Source organism: Nesoenas mayeri (genome assembly GCF_963082525.1).
Source record: "Nesoenas mayeri genome assembly, chromosome: 4".
In the NCBI taxonomy this organism is placed as follows: domain Eukaryota; kingdom Metazoa; phylum Chordata; class Aves; order Columbiformes; family Columbidae; genus Nesoenas; species Nesoenas mayeri.
In genome coordinates this window covers 9,264,736-9,282,303 of record NC_137540.1, presented here as the reverse complement: position 1 = coordinate 9,282,303, position 17,568 = coordinate 9,264,736, and the positions used below count along the sequence as shown (strand labels likewise).

General features: G+C 42.7%; 1 protein-coding gene across 15 annotated transcripts in view; it reads left to right on the top strand.

The window, feature by feature from the left end:
* Positions 1–14,116: 14,116 nt before the first annotated feature.
* Positions 14,117–17,568, top strand: part of CAMK2D (calcium/calmodulin dependent protein kinase II delta) — a gene marked incomplete at its 3' end in the record, with an annotated part of 157,792 nt that continues 154,340 nt past the window's right edge. For all 15 annotated transcript variants that reach the window (XM_080343386.1, XM_080343394.1, XM_080343389.1 and 12 more), the window contains exons 1-2: positions 14,117–14,484; positions 15,279–15,373. In XM_080343386.1, coding sequence (XP_080199512.1) covers positions 14,417–14,484; positions 15,279–15,373 — 163 coding nt within the window. In that variant the 5' untranslated portion in view covers positions 14,117–14,416. The remainder of the gene's footprint in view (positions 14,485–15,278; positions 15,374–17,568) is intronic.

The following is a 17,568-nucleotide window of genomic DNA, read 5'->3' as shown; positions in this document are numbered from 1 at the left end:
AATAGCATAGGTACAAGCAAGAAATGAAATTATAAACCAAGGAAAGAACATTGTCAGTGATTTACCTGTAAGGCTTAACATGTCCATGAAAGAATGTGCGTGTTCTTTTTTTTGTTTAACTCATGTGACTATGGAAATCTCTCTCTTCCCCCTCTTGCTGCCCACAGCGAGGACATATACCTGTAGGTCAAGTACAGAGAGTCTGAAGAACTACACCAACCAGGAAGCAATGCAGAAACAGAATCCTGAATCAATATTCAGTCATAGTCATTAATTATTGTACTCAAGTAAAAAGATCCTTAATTCTGAAGCAACTTGTGTCTAAGGTAAAGGAGTGGAAGAGATTGTTATGTCCCTGTGGGCAGCAGCTGTTGGGGATCATGATATAGGGAAGAGATGGAGAGCATGGGAGACACTGAATCTCAGTCTGAAATTCAGGAGCAGTGATGATACCCAAGGAGAGGAGAAGATAGACTTAAGGGAAATAAATTATTTTAGAAGCCTGGAATAAGCTGATTTTGCCCCATCTTCTTATCAGCTGGGGCATCCGATATGGAAGGAAATGTCTGCAATGAAGAAAAAGTGAAAGGGTGTCAGGCCATGGAAAAATCTCTTCATGGATTCATTACTTCCACGTTGGAATTCAGGAAGAGAGGAATGTAATATCAAACCAGCTCACATTCTACAACTCCTAAACTGGCTTTTTAAAAATAATAGAAATCGTATCTGTTCTCTCCTTTTAAAAATAGTCTCATATTATACAAACATTTACATATAGTTCTGGATCAAATACTGTGGTCAGAACCTCAAGCAGCTTCATATGATCAAAACTCCAGTCAAGTTCTTTCAAAGGAGAGTTCAGATTCCTCTGTGTACGTGTCTGTGCTCGAGTGGTTGCAGCATGAAAAACATCCAACCAGAAATAGCTGACGTTATGAAATAGCTGAAATAGAGGACAATGACAACCAGCTTTGGAGTAGAATTCTAGTTGAAACACAATAAAACATCACCATCGTTGGAGAATTAATTAAAGTATATCAGTCAATGTAAACATGAAATATAATACCAGATTACAGATATTCTTCCGAAGAAAATTACTTCAGAGAGTTCCTGGCTTCAGACTTGCTCAGTCTGAGCTCTGTCTCTGGCAGCCTTCTGTCAGATGTACATAAGATACGTATGGACATATGAGGCTCACGTGCTTCAAACTCTGATTAAAAGATACTGGGAAACAGGAATGTTTGCTGAATGGCTAATTAACACTCAAGGTTGTATTAAGTTTACAACCCCTCCACCCTCCCCACTCCCAGTCCTTCCAGTCTGCCCCGCAAAACATCTGGGAGTACAATTGCTGAGATACTGATACTTGGAACAAGTAAATTGCAGCAAGAATCCAATGGGTCTAAACATCTCCTGTGAGCAGGGAAAGGTAAACAGCATTTGAACAGGCAGCAGCCTGCCAGCTAATAAACAGCCCATTACTTTGCATCTCATAAATCTCCATGAAGTTCATTTATTCCCTTCTGAGAATGAGTAACTAATGTGAAGCCTCTTTTTGCCAGTTATTGTAGCACTACACAATGCAATTTAGATGTGGAAGCTGCTATTAATAGCAGCGAACAAGCTACTAATTGGATGGTTATGTAATGGCATTGTTATAAAACCTTGTTTGGGTTTGACACCTTCTGTTTTCTAAAAACAACACTAAAAACCCCAAGCAGATCCATGGTTAGCAGTACATAACATGAAACAAAGACTAAATAATTACCAAATTCAAATTACCAATTCAAAACTCAAATAGGATTAAAAAGAAAAAAAAAATCAATTAATTTATCTGAATTCTAGTAAAAATGAGCTGGAAGCGAATCATTCAACTGATCTGCTGTTCAAAGGGAGAGTTGAAAGTAACTTTCTTTAATACCCGCCCTGCAAATACTGACAAGGGATTCAGTGGCCTGTTGCTGCGACTTGTGAAATCGCAGAAAGGTTTTTTTTAATTTAAAAATGGGCTTTGAATGAGATCTAGTATTTACGGAATATAGTTTAAGGAAAAAGAACGAGCAGAAAATATTTCTGTGACACACACTGATAGAAATCACTTACTAGTATTTGGTATGGATCTCTCCTTTTGTAAACAACAATACAGATTTACCTATAGAGTTTGACGTTTGTAAAGTAACTTTTTTTTTTTTAAAAAAAAAAAAGGAAGAGAGAGAGAAACAAATGGGGATGACATTTTGTTCCGTGACATATAGAAGGAGAGAAAATTGCTCTCTATTAGGAGAAAGGCTTTTATCCAGGGTGGCCCTTTGCAGTGCCTCCATTCTCGGTTGTTCTGAAGACTGGAGCATCACTAATGTACAGCACTGGGAACTTCTGCTGATGAAACCCAGCTACTGTCCTGTAGCTGTGAGGCTGTTTTCCTTTTGCTACATCAAACGCAACAGCATACAAAGCGTATAAGAAAAAGGAACGCTCAAAAAGTTTGTAGTTACATGTATGTAAGAATATTTAGAGATTAAAATTCTTGGTCAACACTGCACAGCTCTAATGCCTCTTGGTTTAATCTCTGACCGTGTAATTACCTCTCAGCATGCACGGTGCCAGCAATTGTTATTCGATCCGTGTTATCTGAAAGGAGGTTGTAGCATGGAGGGTGTTGGTCTCTTCTCCCAAGTAGCAAGTGATAGGACCAGAGGAAATGGCCTCAAGGTTCACCAGGGAAGGCTTAGATTGGATATTAGGAAAAAATTCTTCACAGAAAGGGTTGCATGGCACTAGAACAGGCTGCCCAGGGAAGTGGGGGAGGTGTTTAAAAGACATTTAGATGAGGTTCTTAGGGACATGGTTTAGTGGTAGTTAGGTTAGGCCATGGTTGGACTCGATGATCCTGCGGGTCTCTTCCAACTGAAATGATTCTATGATCCTTTTGTTGCTGAGGTAAATCAAGGCTGTCTCTCCAGGGCTACTTCCTTAATGAAGCAGCCCAGGATTCTCACACAAGCAACTTAACAAACACTTCAGATGCCTGTCTGCAAACACACATCCTCATGTTTGTGCAGAGAAATCCATGAAGTTGCTTCCCACTGAGTCACCTCTTAAACCTCAGGAAGCTGTGGGAGCGCTCGGAGCAGCGTGGGAGGAAAGCAGGGTGTGGTGGCAGCATCATGAACCACGTAAAGGAATTCAGCCCCTGAAATGGACAGTGGGTACAGGAACATGCACCGTCCTGCAGCCAGACACGGCCTCCACATACATAGATGTACACATGCCATCACACGGATGGCCTCAGTCATCTGCAGCAGTTTTGCAACTGGTAGGATATTTTGGTTTATGCTCCTTTTTATTGCTTTTAATCTGGCAACAGATACCATACTCAAACATCCTGACTCCATGCTATTTTTCATTCCTTGTCATTTTACATTATCTACGTGATGATTTATCCAGCACAATATGTTAGGAAGGGTTTATATCAATATAGGAAAACTCTGCCTCAGTTCCTTCATTGTTAAAGCACCAGGCAAAGGGCCTAGAGACATTTGATGCACAATGTCCCAGCACTACAGTAATTACAGCTAGCGTGTCTAAAAAGCAGTGATAACTTAGGATTCAGCAACTGTTGAAAGGAACAAGACATTATAGAAACCAAACAGGAATTTGGGTGGTCCAGATGTCTTCTATATGAATTCAGTTAATGATTAAGAATTAGCATCTCTTATCCATTATATGTCTTTCTGTGTGTATATATATATTTCCAGACTATTAACTTCATTAGAATATTTTGGGACCACAATGTGGCAAATAATACCAGAAGCTTCTCCTAAAATAAAGTATCAGCATGCTTTCCCACTCCCACGCATCAGATGAAATAAGTTTTCACTTAAATGCACATTTTCACTGATAGTGTAGTCTGTGTTGTTACTGCTCTTTTGCAATTTCACTTGTGTGAGAAGGAAGAGGTTTGCAGCAGCTCCGCCAAGTAGTAATGGTATTTCATATTTCTGTTGTGGTAATACTAAAGTGTTCCAAGAGGATACAAACTTACTTTGTCACCCGTTTCACCATAGGACAGGAGTTCATCACGCCTACAAACTTCATTCACAATCCTGTGATTTCTCAATTCTTGATTATCTTGAATTTATACTGGTATAAATTTATGCTTTAACAATACTTCAAATAAATTAAAATACTTTAAATACCTTCTAAATCTTTAAATGCTCTTTATACTTTAAACACCTGGAAATATTCTGAATTTACCTTTAAATGATTATTAATTAGGGAAATTTTTTCCTGTGTCTGATATCACTATTTTTTTCCTCTATAATAGTGTTTTTTCCACCCTTTGCATTGCCCACCTTTCTGCAAGTGACCTGCAGTGACAGTACATCAAGCTACAACTGCTCTCCATATATACTGCTCATCACTCTTTTTCCCAGGGTATGACAACCCAAGCTTTCTTGTGGGTGAGTGCATAGAATTGTTGTCTGTCTATTGTTTATTAACGTCTGTCACCATTTCCTACTGGGTTTATATGCTTCATTTAATGTGTTGGTTATATTTTAACTGATTTCTGGCATTTTATGCTGCTGGTCAAAATTCACAAGAAAAAAAAGAAGTGAGAACTAGAACCTCTGGACCCAGTAATTTCCAAAGATAAATTTGCAGTCAGACTGTTTATTTGCATGGAGAAGCAGACTGTTTGTTTGTGACACCCCTTTGATGCTGTTTTGGGAACCCAGCTTACAGTGTGTTAAAAACCCAAGATGTTCCTAGACCTTCTGGTTTTGTTGTTCAAAGGACAAAACATTTAGCAAGGTGGTGATGAAGGCTACAACAGAAAAGCCTTCCAGGTTGATTAAGCTATTTGGGTGCTCTTTTCTCCTTTGTGGTACTTAGCTGTGGAAGGTGGAATCACAGAGGAAAAATATGAGCTGAAGGAAAGTTGGTTTTCCAATGGAGAAACCAAGAAGCTACTTCTCAGCAGGATATTATCCAGGAAACACCTTTTTTGGGGGTTTTCCTCTGGATTTTACCAGGTCTTTTTTTTATGAAAAAACCCCAAACAAACCAACCAAAACAAACCACACACACCAAAAACCCCAAAAACCATTATTGCATTTCTGGAACCGTGCTATGCACATAACCAGTTCTATGAGGTGTGGTAAAATGCATTAAAAACAATTTGAAAAACAAGCCAACCAACAAAACAAAATAAATAAAACAACAACAGGCAGAAAAGAATGGATTAATTCTGGCAATTAAAGTGTTAAGTTGGTATTTACAGACAAAATGACAAGTAAAGGTACACCTAAAGCATAAGTGAAAACATTGCATATATCTAATCATTATTTGGGGTGTGAATCACCCTATATTTCATAATAATTACTAGAAAAATATTTACTTAAGCCAAAGCTTAGATACAATTAAGGAGATTAATCTAATTCAGCAGGTTTCCATGCCCTGTATTGGCCATCAATTTTACTTGAAATAAAAGTAGCACATCCATCATATTTCACAGTTCCAAGAGAAAAACTAGTGCTGCAAGTGTGAAAAATTCCTTCTGGTTATTTATACGAGTTATTTGGTGCTAATACATGGAAAGGAAGATAGGGCTGTAAAGCTGATAAGGATCCAGGCCGAGTTCAGTTTCCTTCTTGTAACACAGTATTGAATTTGCTGATTTTTCCCCTCGTCTTGGAAAAGCTCTCATTTGGTCAAATGTCTCACTGTGAAATTTCTCCCTTCGTTTCAAGCAAGGGGATTGGGAAGGGCTTGGCTGGTGAAGACACTTGCCCTTAACTGACCCAAATGCTTTGCACTTTATATCTGAAGTGAATGCAGGCAGTAAAGTCTCAAAGAACTGATGGGATCATCTTTAATTTGCTCAATAAACAGAGAACAGTAAAGATCTTTACAGTAGCCTTTTGTGCCATACAAGCAGGGAGAACAAAGATCATGTTACGTATAACTGATACGCAGCAATCACATCCACAGCTGTGCCCTTATCAAGATCTTTCCCGCTACAACAATAGATGTTCTGTGGAGCTCCAGATAACACAGCAAAGGAAGTGTTGGGAAATGCTGGCACTCTTGTAAATAGTTAAAACAAACATGCAAAGAAGGAAAAACAGGTCTCTTGTATTACCAATTTCCATTTTGCGAAGTAACTCCACTTGGAAAGGAAACCGAAACTTCTCTTCTTCAAATAGTTTTGTTCCAGTGAGCTGATTCAGACAACGTGCACTTAATTCAAGTAGTCATTTTTACTTGATATTTTTTGGCCAGTAAAGAAGAATATATTTGTTGCTCTGAGTATTCTAAAATATGCTGCATGCAATACATAAAGACTTAAGAAATGGCATTCTGATAAAGGTAAAATAGTCTACAGACAGTTGTACATACCTTTTTTCTTATTTCCTTTCATTTTTCTCTCACCATTAGCACTCCCTGCTGTCTAGATCACTAAACCAATTACTATATTTCTCCTCTACTTATATTTAGAGCCTCCACAAGTCTTACATCTGTGTATTTCTCAAAAGTCAGCCTTCTTCATAGTCAACACTGTCTCAACATTAGCTCATGTACTAGTTCTTTCACTATCTTCCCTTTTCTGACCAAATCTTTTCTCCCCTTTTCAGTTCCATCTGTCCAAATGACTGCCTTAAAAATATTTCCTTTTTCTCACCATTCTGAGAATGTTCTCATACTTCTAAAATCTCAACAGTGACTTATTTCTCCCATCAAATTCAAACTTATCTATTTTCGAAGCTCTGATTAATTCCATTACTTTTTGGTTTTGAGCTCACCTCTTCTTGGAAAGCCTTTTAGTCTCCAGTGTTGCGAATGCTGCTGTAGGGGGAGCATGGGACATAATTAATATCCTTCTCTAAGTTTCTTGATCAACAGGATGCTCTGCATCTAAAATGCTTTGTAGATTAAATTACTTTGAGTCACCTCCCCCATTTGTTTTAGGAAATGCCTGAATATATTTACAAAACAATCACAAAAAAACATTCAGAATGAAGATTCAGCATGACTTAAATGCCTTTTAATTTCTACCAAATGAAGGGATATCTTGAACTTTTATATCCTTGACTTCAGCTAGACCAGACTAGGGTTTGCGTCTTGTTGTGATAACTGGCAATAATTTCCAGCAAGCTTTTGGGTGACATAGGAATAACTGAAGGACATCATATTACTACCATTTCTTTTCACTGGCTCTTCCTGTTTCAGTTTTTATCAGAGCTGTGCTGCTGGATTCATAAGACCAGCAAATAGTCACAGTAACTTTGGAGCATTTTGGAGTTTTCTGCAATCTCTGATACTTTTGTGTAGCTTGCTTAATGCAAGGGGAGCAGAGCAGACAAGTGAATGCAGACTCCCGTGTTTTCTACTTCATTTGCAGACCTGTGAGCTTCTGTGGAGTATGTCAGCCCAGGTCGTAGTTAATTCATAATCTTGATGATATTGAGGTTGTCATAGCCACCTTTTCCAGATGTGTATATTTCTCTTGAATTTATATGACAAGAGAACATTAAAATCAGCCCTCTTACCATGCCAAAGAAACACATGTATTTCTCTGAGTCTGTCACCACTGAACCAAAAGTAACAAACCCCTGGGAAGGCTGGAAGGAGATACGCTGATCCTTTCTGAGTCATCGGGTCACACGGGGTACAAGGCTGGTGCTGAAACTTCCAGAAACATTTGGAAAGCATCCCTAGAAATCAATCAAACAAAAAAACCCTCAAAGAGAGGTAAGAGGTACCTAGAGGAGCCCATCAGAGCCAGCACTCATTCGTCAGCCGGTCCGTGTGCCACTGTTCCTACACGTGAAATGAGCATTGTCAGCAACAAATCTATACCCTTACACACACAAGATTTCATGAGCAATTTTCCAAAGGTAACTTGATTTTCAGTTTTGTTGTTTCTTTTCCTTTCCTTGGAAGGAGCTTTGTCAACCTGATGGTTGATTCTTCTGAGTGGGAGATCTCTTTTCCTACTCCTCCTCAAATACAAGTGGAGAGGAATTTAATGAGGTCTGGTTCTGCATAAGTTTGAGATAAATTTGTAACAGTTATGTCTCCTCATCTCATCTGTGTTTCAGAACAGAGCAATTTTTTGTTAATGTGGGCAACTCTGACCAAAGAAAGTATTAAAGTCATTAAATGTAAACTATGTTGGGCAGTTGATAGGGAGGAAAATACAGATCATGTTAGTGGCATCTTGGAATCATTAAATTTTAATTCTTGAAATTAATATCAAAGATATTTTTCCTGTATGGAAAATTTTCATAATATCTTTTTTTTTTTTTTGGTGCTTATCTGTTCCTCACAAACTGCAACATAACTGCATATGTGTGTGCACATCCCTATATGTAGTTACTGATAGCATTTGGGATATCAGCTCCTGGATATTGTATGAAGCAAATGCAACTGTATAAGCAGTTTACAGCCTAGTGAAGTCTTAAAGAATTCAGTCGGGGGGCTCTTGTGGCTCTAGTGCCCAGAAGAGAAGTGCACTCTGGAAAAATCTTCTCTGTTTTCCTCTGCAAAGTGGCTTTTGAGGTTCAGCAGTAATCTTGGCAGCCTGTAAGCTAGCCTGGTTGCTTAAGAATATTTACAACAGCTCAACTAGTCTGAGATGTTCTCTGGACCATGTCCACCAGGTGATCTACTGAAAACAAAGGAAAGAATCCCATTAATTTTAGTAGCTGTTGGGGTAAATTCTTATTCAACTTGGAAGGGAAGGGTGATTTGCCTACAGATTAATACAACTGATGATGAAACGAACAGCTAGCCAACAGCTCAGTTGTGGGAAAGAGAAGTATCCCTTTCCCCTTTTAGGAATATATTGTAACTATGTAGTAATGCTCCGAATGTTACTGTTTATAATGCCTTTATTGAAACATTCTGGACACTTTCTGTAAATCCCTGGTCATTTCCCAGTTAGGTCTGAGTATTCAGATGTTATTGCTTAAGAACAATGGCATGGCTGACTTTGTCACTGGATCTGAATTAATGAATTTGGCGTCTCATTGACATGCTCTCAGTCATTAAGTGCATAAAAAAACAAACTGCATGCTGTTCTGTTCTTCCTTCTCGCCTTCTAGTCCTTGCTCCATTGCCTAATTCATTCACAGCATGAAGTGTCTTTTTAAAAATAATATCTGTCATTCTAATCAATGTCATGCCAGTCAGTGGCGAAAAGTATAATTCTTGGAGTGCTGCTGACTTTGCTACTTGCTTGTAAGAAGAGCTGGGTAAATAATGTGATATTTTGTTTGCTAGGAATTAATAAAAAATTACTGAGCTCAAAATTGAATTGCATTAAAAAGAAATCACTCTCTTCAAAAGTATTATTTTAAAGGAACATTCTTAATTAAAAATACCTTCAAATAAAAAAATAAGAAAAACCTATTATTTAAAGTTCTGAGGTGAAACTTGTATCTTACTAAAGCATTTGTTTCCTTTCCAATGCAAACAAATTAAAACATCTCAGTTTTGCTAAGCCTGTATTTTTGTCCTTCCCACATACACACGCACAAAAAACCAAACCAAACCAAAACAAACCAAAACAAACAAAAAACAAACAAACAAACAAAAATATTTAAAAATATATAAAAATCCACATTAATTCTTCACCTAGTTCTCTCTGCAGTGCTTCTGGAGGTAGGAGTTAAATGGCCAGCAACATCTCCTAGTCTGTCAGGAGTAACGCTTTTTTAGGCCAGAGAGAAGTCTTGGTCTCCTGCATACCAAGAGCGTGACAGAATCACTGAGCTATCAAATCAGTTATTCTGCCAACATCTTTCTGGTTCACTGAAAAGCAAATTAATCCTACCTAAGAGTGCTCCAGCAGGAGAATCAGAGTGAACACACACACACACTGCCATAGTCAGGTAGTGAGGTGCTTGCCAGGAGTGTAAATAATGGATAAATAATTAATTTTCTTTGGGGAACCTTCAAGGATCTACTTCTCTGAGTGCTTATGCACGCATGGTGGAACAACTGAAGCAAGAGACTGAGCAAGAAAGCTTCCCCATGGAAGGAAAACCAACCCTAGGGCAGGTTCCTCAGCAGCTCCACCTCAGCTCTTTAGGACTCACTGGAGACCCAGATGATCTGGGACTGGCACCCGGTATCTGGAGTCAGCACCCGGGGCTGTGGGTGAGAAGGTGTTTGGGAGGGAGTTGCTCCCACAGAAGACATTAGGACACATGTTAGACCACCATCATCACTTGAAAATTACAGGCTACGATGAGGGAGTCCCTGACATGCCAGCCAGGTGATGTTACCACTGCCTCTGCCTCCCAAAAACTTTATTTAGGAAAGTCCAACAGCTTCAATGAAAAAACAAAAGAGAGATACAACTTGTGGTGCAACAGATGATTCAGGACTGACCTGAAATCTGTTGCCTCCAGTTCAAGCTATTACAACGAACAGGAAACCCACATATTGCATCCTTTGTGATTTCTCACTGTTGATCCTTTTTCTTTTTCTTCTGTTCTTACACCTTCCCTTGTTTCCACATACTTGATCTTTTCTCTGATTAACTTCTCTCCATTTTTCCTGCTATCTTCAGATATGCTTTCAATATGTTGTTAAGAAAGTGACTGCCAACTAGTCCGTAAATTTTAACAGTTTGGATCACATTTTAAATCAACAAGTTAGGGATATTTTATTGATCAAATTACAGGTTTTCAGCTTTACTGCAAAAATGTACCTGTAACTGCTCCAGTGTTTTCAATCAGTTGCCCCAAGGCCATAAGCGCTTTGCCACAAGAATACACGAAACCTTTGGAAAGACTAAGGATTTCTGTTCAAGACCATCTGGTTATAAAGTGAGGATTTATCTAAACCCCAAGATTACTCAGGCTTTCAGGCCATTTTCTGCCTAGACCTCTGATGTAAATGGCTGCTGCGTTTGTTCATGAACTAAATATACAATATTCCTAGCAGTGCCCATAATGAGGAGTTTACCCGAATGACCTTTTGAAAGCCCTCTGACTCCTTCAAAACATAAGCAAATTGAAAATCTGTATTTGCAAGATCAGAAATGAAATGAAAACCTCACTTGGGCTGTCTAAAAATAAAGCCATATAAAGCAACGACCTTGCTGAATAGCAAACTCTTAAAATAATAAAATTTACTTTGCCACAATGAATGTTTCAAATTCTGAAGCTGAATATATAATTCATTCCACTGAGCTGTAACATTTTGTTATTCAGTTTCTTACAACTTGAACTGCTTACTGCTCCCTGAAAAAAAAATCTGAAGAAGAGAAACACGCTCTGGGATATTTTTAAGCCTTTTTTTTGTTCATTATTGAGATCTGACTTTCCGTATCCACTAGAGCAACTACAGATTAAGTGCTTCTGTGGCATTAATAGAAACCTGAAGCTCTAACCAGCTTTTAGAAGTTAACCTAGAGGGGCAGATCCTTGGCTGCCATTCTGGCTGCTTTGGTCTACTCCAAAAGAATTTGGGGAATTTATGGAGTACTTAAACGGCAGCTACAAATTATGGTTTTGTTTCAGCTCAAGAGCAAATTACAGTAAAGAGAGGATTGTTGTAATCAGAAGAAAACAAAATTAAATAAAGAAAAGAACCACACCTGAAGTGTTTCCAAGCTATTAATCACTTGCCTAGTATCTCTCCTCATGGAAATTCTCCAAGTCCTATGATACTCATCTTGTAAACAACTATTTTATTTCCTTAGCTCCTATTAAAAAAATCATACTTGATATTTCTGTGAGAACTCCTTGGCCTCTTCTTGGACTTTGTTTGTTTGTTTTCAGATTGTAAAATGGGAAACAAACAAACAAGCACAAACAAAATGAATTAAAACAAACAAACAAGCAAATACTGTTTGGATCACGCATCCTTATGTCATTAAAAAAAATCAGCAAACATGTGAATCGAGTTTAATAATGTCTCCCGAACATTTTTTATTAATTAAATAATAAATGCATGGCATAGTACTGATATTTGGCCAAATGCTTGTTGTCAGGATATACTCTGACATAGGACAGGGGGAATATGTTTTTTAATGTCTATGTATGTACAGATAAGGAACCTGGCAGACATATCCCCATAAATACTCACAATCATCACACTACTCGGGGTTTCAGTACTGCTGAATGTGTTATTTATGCAGATATATACAGAATTATGCACAACTCGCATGTTATATTTTTGTTAGAGGGAACTAAAATATATACTTCCCTTCTGAATACTTTTTAATGCACCGATCTGAGAATAGATTCATTCTTGCTTCCATGTAAATTTGCTGCTCTAAATTGAAACATCCTCCAGTCTTTTCCTACTCGTGGTGCTGCACCAAACGTTCCCCTGGAGAGGAACTTAGGGAGTAAACGTTTTGTACTTGCTCGCAAGTTTCAAAGTCTTCCTTTGCTGCAGCCTTTATGCCATGAATTTCAGTGTATTTGTACCAGGGGCAGTGGCCTCACCCAGAGGGGAAAGAGTAAAATTGCCCTAATATATAGGTTTATGCATTCACATTGGACACACATACGTGTTCACATATTGAATAAACGTTTACAATGCTGTGCAGATGTTAATTTAACTCTTTACTTATCTCACCACCACTTAGTTTACCAGAAAAGAATAAAAGCAAAATGACTTGCTCAAAGCAAAGCAAATAGTCATTGGCAAACCTGAGGCCACAAACAGGAGTGAAGTAAAACGACAACAATTTGGTGGTACATACACATTTGAAAAGCTTTTTAAAGTAAAAATGTCAAAGTTGGGAAATAGTGAGTTTTGCTTTTGAAAATTGTTATAGTTCCAACAACTACCGTTTCTTCATCTGGCATTAGTTCCACTTTAAATATTTTAGAAAATGAAATCTTATGGGTAAACCAAATATCCACACCTTTTCCACTTCGACCACAAAATTCCAACGCACAAACGCTTTATTTCAACAGCGTTTTCAGTATTGCTCTCAGAAACATTAAAACAATTGCATCCCAAACACTTCAAAAATTAAAAACCACATTTGCAGTATCCTGCAGAATTATCTCCTGAATTTCAGTGCAGTTCGGAGGGCCTGGTAACGCTCATTCTGCGCTCATTCGGTGATGTGGTGGCACGCTCTCTGCCCTTATCTGGGACAGGAATTAGCCCAAGGTCACACAGCCGACACAGCTGGTTACTGCTGCGCTTCATCTCCATCAACGCACAAGCGCTGCCTGCGCGGGGGCTCCAGTCGCCCCGCCGGGCTGCGCAGGGAATATTGGGCACAACAGTTACTGTGACATGTGGCAGTGCCGGGCGGTGCGGGGGGCTCGGTGTGCTGGGGGCTCGGTGTGCGCGGCGGTCTCGGTGTGCGGGGGGCTCCCCGAGCTGCCCGCCGTTCTCCTCCCGGGGTCCCGCTGGGTCCCCTCACGGCGCGCGGTGCCGCCGCCCCCCGGACAGCGCCCCCCGCGGTCCCGGGGCTGCCCGGTGCGGGCACGCGCTGCCGCCGCAGCCCCGCGCGCGGCCCCGCGCGGGGCAGGGCCACTCGTGACGCCACGGGCCGGAGCGCGCGCCGGCGGGCGGGGCGCCCCCGCCGCTCCCGGGCTCGCGCTTCCCGGCGGGTGCGGGCGCTGCGCGCGCACACGAGCTCCGCCACCGCTTTCCCCCTCCGACACCCCCCCCCCGCCCCGGCCCCTGCCGGGCGGTTTGTGACGTCAGCGGTCGCCGAGGAACGGGGCGCAGGTGCATCCGCTTCCTCGGGGCGGGAGGCAGCGGGCGCGCGCGCCTCCCGCCGCTGTTCTCGCTGCGGAGCGGGGGGGTCGGGCCGGGTCGGTCTCGGCTCTGCCCCGCTCCCGGTGCAGCGCAGGTGCCCGTCCACAGCGTGACAGTCCCGTCCCCTCCGCACAGCGTCCCCGCCGGGCGGGGCGGGCCGGGGGCAGAGCCGGCGGCGAGGCGGCAGCAGAGAGCCGCGACGGCGCGGCCGCGGGTCGCTAGGGGGAGGCACGGCACCGGGAGACGGGGCAGAGCCGCGGCGGCCCCGCTGGCTGGCAGGAGGCGGCGGGCCCGCTCGCCGCCAGGGGAGTGCGGAGGGAGGAGAGCAGAGGACGGACGCGCCCCCGACCCGGTTTTATTTTCCCTTTCGGCGTCACCTCCCCCGGCGGGCGGCGCGGGCTGGAGAGAGACAGAGATCTTTATTTATTTATTTTCGTTAAGGGTGGGGAAGACCTGCGCGGGGAGGACGCGCCAGCTGGCGGAGAGGAGGGCACGGAGGCAGCGCCGTCACGGGAGGAGGCGGCGGCGGGGAGGAGAAGCCCGCGCGGAGGAGAAGCCGGCGCGGAGCTTCGCTTAACCTCGCCGCGCCTCGCCCGCCGCGCAGCCCCTCCGCCGCTACCGCCTCGCCGTCCGTGGCCGCCGGACGCACCGGCGGCCGCCCGTCCTCATGATGGCCTCAACCGCCACCTGCACCCGGTTCACCGACGAGTACCAGCTCTTCGAGGAGCTCGGGAAGTAAGCATGGAGCCCGCCGGGCGCGCCCCGCCGGTGGGGACGCGGGAGCTGGGGCGGGAGGACGGCAGCGGTGACACCGAGGGGTCGGTGCCGGGAGGGAGCCGTGGCCGGGGGCTGAAAGCCCGGCGGGGCGCCCCGCTGTCAGGGCCACCTGGGGCAGCGCCCTGGCCCCAGCTCTGCGCCCCCAGCCGGGCGGTGTTAGCGGGTGGGGGATCGGGCTCCGCGGGTGCGTCCGGCCCCGGGGCGGCGACAGGCTCCGGGCGGGCGGCGCGGGGCTGCCCTCGGCCTCCCGACTCGGGAGGCGCCGGAGCTACGTTATGGCCATTTTTTATTGTTATTACCATTATTGTTCTCGCTGTAGCGGGTGGGGCTGGGGGGTCGGCCGGTGAGCAGCGGCCGTTGGGGGCTCGCGCGCGCCGCTAACGACCGGCGCGCGGGGTGGGGCGCGGCGCCCCCCGGCGGTGGGGCGGGAGGCGGCGCGAGGCCGCGGCCGGCGACTCTCAGGTCCCGATCGCCATGTTGGTGTCACCGGAGCTGGGGGGGACGGGGCCACCGCCGCGCTGCCCCCGCCGTGTGTGTCGGGCTGGGGCGGGTGCAGACGTGCCGCCCGGCCGCCCGGCTGAGGAGCGCGTCGGCTCGCACTCGCGTTCCTGCCCAGAGTTTAGTGCTCGGGTGAATAAAATCGGTGTGGATCGGCATCGCACCTCTCGCTGCCGCCCGTTACAAGCGTCGCGCCGGCGGTGGCAGCGGCTGTTGCAGCTGGGCTGACACTTTGTCTGCTTCTTGGTTTCCAGAGGGGCGTTCTCTGTCGTGAGGAGGTGTATGAAAATCACCACAGGACAAGAGTATGCTGCCAAAATTATCAACACCAAAAAGCTTTCGGCTAGGGGTGGGTATATTTTCACCCGGTATTTATGATGCCTTCTCCCCGTTTTGCTTTTTGCATTCTTGTGGTAAGCGTCGAAAAACAAAACCGAACAAAAAAAAAAGCCCCAAACCACCATCAACAAAAAACCCCAAATTATTTAATTTTCCTAATACATTCTTCCCCCCCATTTCCTTTAAGAGCGCTTGTTCTTTTTCCATGTTGAATGTGTCATGTATTGACTGCATGGAGGTCTGAGGTTGTTGCAAAGCATTTCAAGATGTACAAATTCTAAAGCAATGTACCGTAATGCAGCCTCTTTATTTTCGTATCTAAATAACTTTGGATATCAGCTTGAAGGCATTTTACCAGCTGATATTTGGGGGAAAGGCTGGGAAATAAGTTTCCATTATAGTTTTTATTTTAGTGTGATATAGCTTTACTGAATTCTGTGTTTCCACCGTTGCATTTAAACATGAACATCAAGGCCTGTCTGACTATGAATGCGTGAGAAAAAGTACACTGCTACCCTATACTAGACTTTGTTATGATATACAATAGGAAGGAAATTGTCATTTTATCAACCAACCATTTGTGAAGCAAGTCATTCTGATTAAGTGAACTGTTTACTGTTACAACCCAGCCATAATATCTGCTATACAGCTTGTTGATACTTTCTGTGTGATGCGTGTGTTTCCTAGATATTGTCAGTATCAGTGGATATGTCTGTGTGATACATTTGAGGAAAATACACACATACTATGGGCTGCTGTTGTCAAAAGCAAACCTTAATTGTGATGCGTCAGCTCCTTCTTAAGTCCAGGTCAGAGTGTTTGTGCTAGGATCTCAGGGATTATGGATTACTATCTGTTAATTTTATCTGTGTTTTGATATGAATTTGTGTTGTGGTAAAGAACACAGAAGTGAACAAGCAACATCAGAGTGTAAACCTGTTCATGGCCTGGTTTGCTTTTGATGCAAAGGAATCGCTGTAGGTAAATGGCAGCCTGTATTCACTAAATTTAAACATAAAATATTACATATGGTATAAGGGCATATTCTGGTAGTGTGCTGCTCCCTGATGAATGTCTTTCAATACTGTGTCAATACTCTTATTTTCAGCTGATGACAGTTGTGTGAATTTTAGTCTTTGTACTTTTAACTGTGGGATTTGTGTTTCAAAACATACTTTGAAAATACTTTTTTTTTTTTGTAGAGTTATGGATTTAAAGGGAGAGAGCTTAAGAAAATAGTAATACTTGATAAAATATTTTCATAAGGTTGCTTAAAACAGATATTCCTTTTTTATCTCGTTAGCACAATAACATGATCTATTGAATTTTGATGCCTGAAGTAAACCACCACATTCTGTGTGATTTCATAGATCTAAGTACCTTTGAATGCGAGAAGCTGTTGCGATATGAACATGAGATTACTTGGTGAAATACACATTATTGTCAGAACACATGTGATGCTATGTCCATGAATGCAGCAAATGCACTTCTGTCTCTGTTTTCAGAGATCCCAGAAGTATTTGAGACCTTTTATTTGCTTGTTTGTTTTTGCGGCTGTTGTTTAGATTCTTAGCTTTTTGAAATCTACGAGGCAGCTTTTGAAGAGCAAACTTCTTAGAAGAATCTTCAGATTCTTATTAGGCAATTCTTTCATTGCAGAAGGGTGCACTGTAATTGAACTCGTGGTGCACAAACTAAACATTAAAAAACCTCAAACTGTAATACTTTCTCATGGGTGATCATAAGTATACAGCTTATAAGTAAGGTACTTTTTTCCAAATCTAAATTGCAAGTCTCATGTTGCTCACATTTGAACTGCTTTTTGATGAGGTAACACTTTTGTGTTTCATGCATCTCACTTGAAGCACCAGTTATAATGTAAATCTAAAGGACTGTTCATTAGGTCAGCTTCCTGTGTGAGCAGAGTTAGAGGCTCTTGCCTTGGAAATGCCTATCGCTTGTACAGTGCCTGGTGCTCTGGAAGTCTTATAAGCACAATGTTGAACTTGGGCGTTCCTGCATGCAAGATGGAAGCACAGTTTAAGTGTATAATACAGAATCATAGAATCATTTAGGTTGGAAAAGGCCCTTAAGATCGAGTCCAAATGTTAACCTAACGCTGCCAAGTCCACCACTAAACCCTGTCCCTAAGTGCCCTATCTGCAAACCCCTCCAGGGATGGTGACTCAACCACTTCCCTGCGCA